The sequence below is a fragment of the Lytechinus pictus genome, chromosome 9 (assembly GCF_037042905.1).
Source record: "Lytechinus pictus isolate F3 Inbred chromosome 9, Lp3.0, whole genome shotgun sequence".
NCBI classification, from domain to species: domain Eukaryota; kingdom Metazoa; phylum Echinodermata; class Echinoidea; order Temnopleuroida; family Toxopneustidae; genus Lytechinus; species Lytechinus pictus.
Window position 1 is genome coordinate 19,096,077 of NC_087253.1, and position 12,028 is coordinate 19,108,104.

At 37.8% G+C, this 12,028-nt stretch overlaps 1 protein-coding gene across 3 annotated transcripts; it reads right to left on the reverse strand.

The window, feature by feature from the left end:
• Nucleotides 1-1,529: 1,529 nt before the first annotated feature.
• LOC129268163 (uncharacterized) lies at nucleotides 1,530-11,814 on the reverse strand. Of its 3 annotated transcripts, none has more exons than XM_064104870.1 (3): nucleotides 11,673-11,814; nucleotides 7,593-7,819; nucleotides 1,530-5,646 (listed from the first exon to the last, which is right to left on the reverse strand). In XM_064104870.1, the coding sequence occupies exons 2-3, from the start codon at nucleotides 7,770-7,772 to the stop codon at nucleotides 4,594-4,596; spliced, it is 1,233 nt and encodes a 410-aa protein (XP_063960940.1). In that variant the 5' UTR covers nucleotides 7,773-7,819; nucleotides 11,673-11,814; the 3' UTR covers nucleotides 1,530-4,593. The 3 variants fall into 3 exon arrangements, with proteins under 3 accessions (XP_063960940.1, XP_063960938.1, XP_063960939.1); XM_064104868.1 differs by having other exon boundaries at nucleotides 7,593-7,798; nucleotides 11,673-11,798; XM_064104869.1 differs by lacking the exon at nucleotides 11,673-11,814 and adding an exon at nucleotides 10,571-10,687 and having other exon boundaries at nucleotides 7,593-7,798.
• Nucleotides 11,815-12,028: the final 214 nt, after the last annotated feature.

The following is a 12,028-nucleotide window of genomic DNA, read 5'->3' on the forward strand; positions in this document are numbered from 1 at the left end:
GCTAGAATATGACATTTCCAACATATAAATTTCAATTTGATTGGGCATTTAAAAAGAATGCATTTATTTTATTTCAAATTTATTCATGTTAATTGGAAAATAATTCATTTTCATGTTTCTAAGTTTTTATATAAAGGCTTTTGGTTGTGAGGAATATGCGTACCGAATTTTGGCGCGTTCGGGTGGACGGCGGTTGTTATCAGAAGGAAGGGGGTAATAGGTGTAGAGACGTATCGTGATTCCCCCCCCCCCCTTGTTTCAAATACTTGGTAACTGAAGCAAACCTGGACCCGTGACACAAAGGTTAGCGAAATGAAATGGCATATCAAGATCATCGTTGCTTGCCTGTTTTGCTCAGTAGACTGACTAGGGACCAATCAGAATTGTTCTTACAAATTTAGAGATTAATTCCTGGTATGATTTGTTGACTTTACTTATAGCTTGCCATAAAGTAGAATGAAACCCTTGATACAACTAATGCTCATAACTTTCTTCTTATTCATTATTTTTGTAAGACTTTCATGGACATGTGCAACACTTACATGTCGAATAATTAATATAAATGGGGAAGTTCACCCAGACGACAGTCAGTTTTAAAGGGATGGTCCGGGGCCGGGCTGAAAATATTCATATCTAAATAAATAGAGTAAAATTCACAAAGCAATATCTGAACATTTTCATCAAAATCGGACAACAAATAACGATTTTTGTGAAAACAATGATACGCACATCGTCATGAATATTCATTAGGTGGACTGATGATGTCATATCCCCACTTTCCTTTTTTCTTATTTTATTACATGAAATCATAAATGTATCATTTTTTCATACTTTTGTAAATGATCTGTCTCCATCATGATGAAATAAGGTGCGACAATAAATAATTAATGCATTTAATCAGTTGTCAATCCAATTGTTTTAGTTCTTGGTAGAAATTTTTTGAATAAACCAAATTTCATATAATAAAATACAAAAGAACAAGTGGGGATATGACATCATCAGCCCATCTAATGAATATTCATGAAGACATGTCTAGAACTGTTTCACTGGAATAATGCAAATCTTTAAAATTCAATTACTTCGTTATTTGTTATCTGATTTTGATCAAATTTTCAGCATTTTGCTTTGTGAATTTTACTCTATTTATTGAGATATAAATATCTCAAGCCTGGACCATCCCTTCAATAAAAGCACAAAACTTGGTAGAAAAAAATATTGAAGGAGGTTTACTAAATATCCATCAAAGTATAAGAGAGATATGAATTTTTTAGTTTTTAATTTGTGACGTCATATGTGAGCATATTATGGAGTTGCTCATCTGTGACGTCACCAAATAAAAACTTCCCCTTTATTAAGGGCTATATAAATCTTGCATGATATTTCTGTTTTATACAATTCTACTGGTTTAAAAGGTTTCATTCATTTTTTTTATTTCACAACTAGATTTATCCCATATCTACAACTCATATTATCTCACTCCTACCCCACCTCTCTTTACTGACACAACTCAAAGCAAAACAATGTTCATGTTATCATGTCTACCATAATTTTAATTTGCTACAAATAAATAACAAAGTAAACATAATATTGCAACACTATTCTGCATATATAATTTTCTCGGTTAGATAAATTCTGCGTGCACTTTGTTTTCCTTTCTTAATATGCATACAATTCCCACACAGAGAACATCAGGTTACTAACGAACAATATTTACGATAATTATCTTGGTTAGTATCGTTTTAGTTGCATGTAAGAGCACCTCTGTTAACAACATTATATTCCTCAAGAAAATAAAACATTGATAATAACAGCTGGAATTGCACATTTTCCAGAGGACACAACGCCCGTTCAATATTATCACACTGGCAATACCTTGAGCTGCCGCTTCTTCGGCAATTCTTAGTATATTCAAGGAATTAATCCTGCAGGTTATCCATTGATCTTGCCCACAGGGGAAATACACCTTTTCCCTTTAAATACACTGGATGATTTCAAGTTCAGTGTTGACCTTTTGGTGTTGGTGTAAGGTCAAATTTTGCATGAGCATTTCACCAAACATGAAAAGAAGATGGTCCTGAAAAGTCACTCTCTTCGAATTGAGCTGTTAATGTTGTGATCTGTATCATTTGAGTCAACTCAAAATAGGTTTTAAAGATAGGAAACACAATCCAAATAGTACTTCTAACACCAACACCGGACTTGGAATCACCCACTGTATCATACAAATGTCACAAGTCATATAAAATACCAAGTACCGGTAGTTTACTTTCTCACTTGATGTCTTATTTCATTTCCAAAGTTTCTCTCTCTTAATTTCAGATCATAAAAAAAAATGGATCACCTTCATAACAACATAATGTGGTGCATGCATTTACAGAAAGCATTGTTGTGCAATAATACCATTTATATCACATGTCCAGTACTGCCTACGTCTTAAAATAATCTAACTCATTTGATCTGATTTGTGTCTTCACGATCACACAAGGGTTGCCCTGTGGAGAATTCTTGTTGTGTAGCATGGCTGAGATATTGCAAGATCGGGTGGGTGTTTCATAAAGCTGTTCGTAAGTTAAGAGCGACTTTAAGAACGACTGGTGATCCTTTCTTGTGGTAAATGATACATTCATTGGTGATGGTTATGTGCGTAAGAAAGGTTCACCAGTCGTTCTTAAAGTCGCACTTAACTTACGAACTGCTTTATGAAACGGCCCCGTCCCACTTCGTAGGAAATTATGTCAGAATCCTGGAAACAGAAAATACTACAAGTTCTGACACCGTATCCATTTTTTCATGGTGAAATCATTTAAAGGTCAAGTCCACTTCAGAAAAATGTTGATTTGAATAAATAGAGAAAATCAGACAAGCATAATGCTGAAAATTTCATCAATATTGGATGTAAAATAATTTAGGCACATGCAAATTTCCTTTGCTGTTTACTGTTTGAATTACGGTATACAATATTTCAATTTTTACAGATTTGACAATAAGGACCAACTGGACTGAACCATAAAATGTTAAACAATGGTAATTCCACATGTTCAGTGAGAAATAAAACTTTGTTTCACAGAACAATGTGGAGAAAATTAGAATATTTCATATTTCATATAGTAAAATACAAAAGAAATAGTGATGTCATCAGTTCCCTCATTTGCATACCGACCGGGATGTGCATATAACTGTTGTGTGAAATTAAGAGAAACTTAAAAACGTCATAACTTTCTTATTTTACATCTGATTTTGATGAAATTTTAATTGTTATGCTTGTTGGATTTTTCTCTTTTTATTCCAATCAACTTTTTGTTGGGGTGGACTTGTCCTTTAAGTCACATTAAAAGTTGTTGATTCATCTTAATTAAATCATTTTAAGATCTAAAATTAGGATTCTAGATATTTTCTCACAGCCTGGAATATTTGTTAGTAATAATATTTTGCTTTATGACGATGTACTAGTATTTCCATCATAGGAAGATGCCTCCAACTATAAAGTGCTGTACAGATTACCGAGGTGAGCCAATTATTGCTCGCATGCATACGATACATGCAGGGGCGGATCCAGGATTTTCCAAGGGGGGGGGGGGCACATTTTTCCCAGAAAAAGTTAACAAGCAAAAAAAAGAAAAGAAAAAAAAGGGTCTTCACTTTCAAAAGGGGGGGGGGGGCACACTTCTGTTTCAACGGCATTTTCACATTACAAATTTTAATTTTGCTTCTCAAAAGGGGGAGCACGGGCCAGCTATGCCCCCCCCCTGGATCCGCCAGTGGATACATGTACAATCTCCACTCCCTGGGAAGTGACAGAGAGAATAAAAACAATGAGCTGTCAAGTCACTCAAATACCAAGCCTACAACAGTGCATTTTCTAGAGTTAAACTATTTTTTGTTTGGCTTTCTATACAACATCGGAATTCCTGTTCCTACACATACAGCTGTCTGCTTATATGAAAGTACTTCCTACAAATAGCCTTATTGTACAAAAATTGAAAGTACTTTGAACTTGGAATGACTTTCATTTTCTTTTATAATGGTACACTGTAGCTTCAACTATGACATGTGTCAGATATCAGGGCCCATCAAACAAAGTGTTGCAATTGATACAATTAATCACAAATATGGAAAGCCATCAATGCCAAAATCTAAAATACACACATCTGTAAAGGGTGTTTTTTTAACAGTATACTCATGCATGCATCAGTGTCTTGACAATTCTCATCAATGTTACCAAAGGGATATCGTGTACTTTAACTATTTTTTATTTCACTTTAAATCCAATTTATCATCCATCGTACAGAATATGCTTTTATTCTAATAATGTGTAGCTATGATGAAACAGCACTATATACTGTCCATTATTTTCCATAGATCCCTGTATGATATCACAGAAGGTGAAATGCAAAATTCATTCTGTGGGAAATCAGTTTGAATTAGATTCTTATCTGATTTGTCTAGATTTACACCAGAATTAGTCTGATTTCATTAATTAATTAATTAGCATATTCAATATTCCATATTGCCAAGGATATTACAGTTGTCCCAATATTTTCTTGATTCCCTCTCTGATGTCTATATTACTTGTTCACAATTAGAGTTACATAATCATGAGTCTAGGAGCAACCTCTCGGTATAATGTTTAGGCAGAAGATGCCTTCTGCGTCTAAGAGTAACACGCAAACCATAGTCTGATACCGGCGTGTCTGCAGCAAGAACTCTTCCCTTAGTTTTTCCATCAATCCCAGTCTTATCAAGGTTGGCAAGAAGTTGTTGGTCTTCGAAATCTAAACCAGTGTCCTTGTATTGCTCTGGATGTGCAGCGAACTGTTTGAGTTTCTTCCTCGCAGACTCGCCTCTTGCTTGGATCTTCTGCTTATGAAAATATGGACTCTGACCGTAATCTTTGTGTTCGTGGGGGAGACGGTCATCGATGTCATCAAGGTTGTTGAAATTGTTGGGTGAAATGGAAAGGTCACGTAGATGCATCCTGGTGTGATGCAGCCCAGAGGTGTTGCTCGTCAAAGGTTTCTCTCTTAGCACCGTCAGCCCTGGTTGGTGAAAGTCACCTTCACCGGCATCCCCATCCATGAAAGGATGGTGGTTGCCATCATGCGAACCTCTTGCTGATGATATCCTTGACCTTGTGACAGACCTCCTACCAGTATCCATCCGACCCTGCTTATGCATCCTGTGCGAGACATCATGCAAAGTCCTAGAGTAGTCGATAAATCCTGCACCGACCCCCTCACCACTTCCAAGCCTCTGTAACACACCCTTTGCAGACGATCTCCTTCTCCTATCTTCTTTCTTAAACACTGCACTATCCTCCGACCAAACATCCTCGTCTCCATCATCGATTCTCACGTCCTCCAGGTCAGCCTCAAGGTCATCTAACACACTCATCCTCGACTCCTGCCCATTCATTCCCTTCCGAGACGAGTCACCAAGAAACTTGAGGGGCTTGATTCCCTTGTTAAACCTTCTCGCATCAGGGTTGGGCGTGGTCAATGTAGACTTCCGGACTGGCCTCTGTTTCTTGGTGGTCGGTTGGCTTGCCATCGCAGACTTCCCTGTGACGTTTCCATCCTGTTTCTTCCTCCTCCTTCGTCTTGGGGGCTCTTCCATCTCCAGCATAGCAGGATTGAACTGAGGGGATACCTGAAATAAAAAAAATAATGAGATAATCAAAATGAAATTTGAATCATAATAATCATAAGAAAGCTTGGTTGGTACATTGAAAATGCCTAGAATTCCGACAAATCTAGGTTTAACCAGCATAAAACAAGAATTTAATCCACCCTTTTATTGAATGTTAGCTTTCATCCTTCAATATTCATGACGAAGATAACATACAAATCAATGAAGTTTATTATATCTCCCTATTGTCATAAACTTCTCATTTAAAACACAAAATTAATTTTCAGATAAATTTTTATTGATGCTTTATATGTTGATTTGTTCTTGATAAATGAGGTGGCAATTGTGGTATAGTAGTTTTATTACACTACTACTATGAGAATATAAATAAATGCCTATTAAATGATATTTGTATGTTTTATTGGAATTGAATTGATCATTAGCGTTGTGGCCCAGTGGATTAGTCTCCGGACTTTGAAACAGAGGGTCATGGGTTCAAATCCCAGCCATGGCTTCGATTCCTTTAGCAAGAAATTTATCCTCAACCCAGGTGGGGTGAATGGAAACCTGGCAGGAATTTATTCCTTGAAATGCACTGAGCGCTGGAAGGCTGCTTGAGCTACAGCCGGGGTAATAATATCCAAGTCCCCTTTGGAAGCGCATAGAGATGTTATTCATAATGTGATATGCGCTATATAAGAACTGTCTATTATTATTATTAAATTGAACGCAATAATGTGTTAATTAGATATTCAATGTGATTGGAATAGTGAATTTTAAAGATGATATATATTTTGATTCTTGCATTTAACAAGATTGTTGATAAAATGAATTTGGATTTAAAAGTTGGGGACGTGTGGTAATTGTGTACTATTCAAGCAACTACTAAATCATTTTTTCGACCATTGACAGTCTAAATTCAGCATCAATCAACAACTCTTCAAAAGTAACACAAACAGCAACAATTTTTAAGGATTGTTGCCTGGACCTGAAGCCAACTGAAATTGCACTTTCACCTCCCCCAAGGGGAGAGTCTTCCGGACTTCTGCTGTAGCTTTCATCCACCCCCAACTCCTTGGTTGCTATCAAGAACCCCCTAACTTCTTCAATACCAGACCTGCGAACCTCTGGGAATGAAAAAGTGTATTCTGTGATTAAAAAAGTGTATTTTCCCCCAAAAAAGTGTATTTCATAATAAAATGCGTGGCGCACTCGCTCATCGCGGGGCTCAAGCTGCATACAAGCTAAAATGCGCACTGCTCTTGCAGATGAAAAAAAAACATTTTGACATGTGTATATCTCACCGTTTTTAACAAAATGATTGAAAAAAAAAAAAGTTACCTGAAATTACATTGATCTAATAACCATATTTGTGTAAGTTCATGAAATAGAGACATAAAGAGATGATTTTTCTCAATAAATTACGATTTTGTAAAAAAAATTATTTATTTTTTTTTTTTTACAAAAACGTATTTTTAAAAGAAAAAACGTACTGCCGTATTTTGGTTGCAAAAACGTACTGGTTGGCAGATCTGCAATACTAGTATTGGAATACCGGTAGTAGGAAAAAAATGGAAAAACACTGGCCAACATTCATGCACCTTACTTCAAATTTCATGTGATTCCCTACAGCTGAGCAGGATGCCAGTTTTATATTTACTCACTGGGCCTGAAGAAGCCAGGACATGTTAAAGCCCCATACGTGTTGCACAATATTAAGCATGAAAAGCCTAAAATGGAAGTTGCCACAGGCAAAACAAATTGTTTCTTTATTTTGGGGGGCTACTTTTTACAGCTTAAAAAATATCCTGCAACATTGGATGAGCTTTAACATTGTAATGAATTGAGATTTTCCAGGGCTCCTTTTTTTAGTTTCCAGGGCAAAAGCATGAAGACTGGCATCTCTGAGCTTAGAGCTATCAATGTCCATCACTGATAGGAAGAACAAGAACAAGAGAAAAGCTTACCCATGTTGTTTCAAGGCCATCTTCCAGATAGAGGACCTGTGCGGTAATAGGATTATCAGCTGCGTTGGTGGGACTACATAGACGTTTGGGTAACCGTTCTGGTGGGCTTTCTGTGAACATCAGCGAATGTTTCACCTGATTGAAGCATCCTGGTTTCTTTGAAGAATGTCTACGTGGCATTGTGATGTCATTACTTTTAGATTATCCTGCAAAGAGATTTGAATATCCTAAACAGCAATTAATCAAACCAAGTCAAGTGTATGATATTAGACTACAACTTTTTAACATTTGACAAAAACTATGGCGAAAAATGCAACAATTTGAAATCAATTTGAGGACATTGCCATTGCAACGTATTATAAGAGGGCCAAAAAAGGGATGATGCTATCTAGCTCGCGCCCGCTACATCTACAAGAATGCGCACAGCGTTTACGCTCTGCTTAACTTGAATATCGGCTTGGATATGAAAATTTGATTCCAGTTTTCAAAAAGGTGTTTGGGTCGAGGGGGGAGGGGGGGAGAATGATCATTTTAAGCGGGAGAAAATACATCGGGAGAGTTGGAGTCTCTGTGGAGTGAAAGACTCGATGATCAACTGAATTAGCCCCGTGTAGTGACTCAGTTTTAAAGCAAGTGAGAGCGATAGCTCACTACTGCTCACCTTAATCCGTTTCAGGCAGAGCGATTTATCGCTCGCCTCAGTGAATTATATTTTTTTGTGACATGAAATGATAAATGCAGAAAAACTAGAAATCAGGCAACATCATTGTTCATAATCATACACATTATTGTTTGTACACTTGTTTTATGATGGGGGGACCTAAAGCTGCGCACTTTGTTTACAAACTATAACGTACTCAACCAAAAAAATGGTAGGTATGTGCCGCGGGTGAGAAAAAAAAGGGGGCTTTGGAGCAGGCTTGGTTCCGAAGCCCGTTCCAAGGACCCTCCTTTTTACAATAAGTTATTGTAAAAAGGAGGGTCCTCGGAACGGGCTTCGGAACTATGAAAACGGGGGTCCTTGGATCGGGTCGCCTGCATGTGAGTGTGTATGCATCCCTTAGGAACGGGCATACGTGCATCTAGCTAGCCCGGCGAGCTTAGAGGCGATGGGCGGACAGCGCTCTGCGGCCGCTTTTCACCAAAATTGCAGCTCATTGTAGCGGATCAATGCAGCCGGAACGGTGTAACGAAAAATAAGCGAAGCTTTGGAACGGATTTCTTTCTTCTTTTTTCTCGATAAGAAAATGCTATGCTTTGGAGCGGCTTTCTTTGTTCTTTTTCTCAATTAGATAAAAATGCTATGCCTTGGAACGGAAATTTCCCGTGGAGAGTAAGCATACGTTAGTAAATGAATTTTACTCCCTAGCAGCCTCCTGGCTATGTCTGGACGATCAATTTTACCTTATCTTTAATTAGAAAGTCATTTGATTTGGAAAAATTTACAACTAATAAAAAAGCCAAGTTAGAGAGTCAAAAGGGGCCTAAGCTTTCGATCCTAGCAGAATCTTTGTCGGAGGCAAAATGACAAACATATAAAGTGGACATGCTTCAGCAACACTAGAAACAAGGAGACAAAAGGGGCATTAGTGAGTAGAGAAGACCAATCAGGTTAGTGAAGGGGATAAAAGAAAAGGAGTAGGCAGACACAAAGGGAAGTTAGTGTAAGGCCAATGAAAGACCTCAAGCCAAGAGGGATTAAGATAATGAGGCAGGCAACATCAAACAGGATCTAGAACAAAACAGTGATAGAGGGTATGACTATGAGGAAGAGATGAATAACAAGAGAATTAGTGAGAGGTGGGTCAAACAGGTTACAAAGAAAGGCATAATAAACTGTAACCCAGAGAGCTCCAGCCCGCGTAGCGGGCTGGAGCCCAGACGCGCAGTGTACAAACGGGCATTCAGGTGAGAGTACCGTGAAGTTTGGTCAATATCATTTACATAATACATAATTTAAACAGAAATTAAGCACTTACCACGATTGTATGGATGATAGTCTAACGAGTGGCAGTTTCCTGACATCGAGGCACAGACTGGAACCTCAAAAAACGATCAGTTCTGTCGCGGTGGCTCTCCTTCTTTCAAAATTCATAGCAAAATGGCCGTTCGAGAGGGTGTAGGGCGCATGCGCGAATTTGACAAAGTCTATATGCGCTAGTGCTATACTAGCCTCGGTCTCGATCGGCCATTTTGTTTTGAATTTTGAAAGAGGGAGAGACACCGCGACAGAACTGATCGTTTTTTGAGGTTCCAGTCTGTGCCTCGATGTCAGGAAACTGCCACTCGTTAGACTATCATCCATACAATCGTGGTAAGTGCTTAATTTCTGTTTAAATTATGTATTATGTAAATGATATTGACCAAACTTCACGGTACTCTCACCTGAATGCCCGTTTGTACACTGCGCGTCTGGGCTCCAGCCCGCTACGCGGGCTGGAGCTCTCTGGGTTAAATAAACTGGTGCATAAGAGTGGGGAAAAAAGGGAAAGAATGGGGAACAACTGGTAATGTGCAAAAGACATATATGATATTGATATTAAGCATTAAACAAACTAAGAAGAAGGTAAGTGTAAAACTAATAAGTAATATTTGTATAGGCCTATAAATATATCCAAAAAGGAATGTATATGAAAAAATATATCCTACATATGGTGTAACTGATATTGTAATCCGCTAGGTGTGACTCTCTTTCTTTTTTTTTTTCTTAGATAAGCAGTTTTCAGCAGCTCCTTTTTGCCAAAAAAGCGAAGTGACGTTTCATCAATTTAAAATTTTACTTTTACTTAACTTAATTAGGCCCTAAGGCCACTCTAGGCGACACCCCGATACTTACCCGTGCTAATAAACTGGGACTCCACTCACGCGCGTTTGGGCCTCCCTAGCTTAGAACTAAGCACTAATATCACCTTAAAAACTAAATCTACAAGGTATGTATAATCTTTTTATAAATTTAATAATGTTTAATCGGTACTCACCGGTTCTTTTGTTGCATTTTCAGACCATTTCTCACAATTCTTCGTAAATATTTGCGGCAAATTTTGTCGCCATAGACAGCTTAGCGTCCATCTTTATTGATAAATGGAGCGCCCTTTACGATAGTTGTTAATGCCGCGGAGAAATCGTTAGGCATTTTGGCCTGTGTTCAAGGCGTTCTTTCTGTTTTATTTTTATATTGAAGATTGTGCATTTGTTGAATAGCGCCGTCTACGTCAGGTATGAGATCGAGTGTATAAATACACTCTTCCAAAATAATTATGATTCCGACCTGGCGCTGTTTAACTTCAATCTCTTTCACCTAAATTAGCGATGAATGCTAGCATTATAAAATATATATTATTAACGTCTGACGAAAAGAATAACCAACCGATCAGCTGACGAGAACGCGAATCACGTGATCTTCATATCAGCTTCGATCGCGAGTCAGAAGAGAGGAGCAGTTGCCCAGAAAATCAGGAAAAAGCCGTGAAAATGTAAGTTCCCCTTCATTTCTTTCAATTTTTTTTATTGCTAACAATGTATTCAATTAGTGAGATCGAAATGTAATGATTAGACAGTACGATAGCTTGTAGTTTTGATAAAATACAAAAATAATCATCTTCACAAAGATTTCTGACACAAAATACTACTGATGTCGCCTATGAGGTCCATACATGTAATGTTGGACCTCATTGGTACTAGGAGTGCCTAAGGCTAAGTACAAAATGTTAGGAAACATTATATAGGCCCCCTAGAGAACAAAATAGAAGATGATTACAACTAGGCCTATTGAATTCATATTTTTAGTGCAATCCAAAGACAAAAAAAGAAGGCTTCAAAAAATAAAGTGTCCCGACCCCCCCCCCCCCCCCACCCCCCCCCCCCCCCCCATCCTAACTGTTACGTCTTTGGAATGATCCGATTCCAATCACAGCAGAATATTCAATGCATGGGACTTAACTTTAGGCTTGCCGACAAAAATCTTTCTTGAACTTGGCTGCCTTGGGCTTGGCCGTGGAATCAGGCCTATTAAGGAGGAAAGTAACCTAGGATCCACATGTTAAGTGATGTAAAGACCATATTTTTAATATCAATTCTTACCTCGGTTTTAACGATAGTGGTGTCACGTACTACGGGTTCCAGGCATCTTCAAATCTGAAAGTCCTTCCTTTTCTTGTTTTCAATTTTATATTTTGAACAAAACCGCTTTTCATTCATTCCGCTTTTGAGCTCGAGAGAGGGCGTACTTTCATTTCTTTTTTTTACGATGATGTTGAATATTTTTTCTCTCATAATATCCGATTATCCTGTCAATTTGCCTGGTAAAACCATTAATATTATTTTTAAATAAATCATATTCATATTACAATACATGACATGGGGTAGCTGTTTGCGTGTCGTGACGTCATCGATGTCATAACTTTCATAATCCACATCTCCCTTATTGATTGATAGAT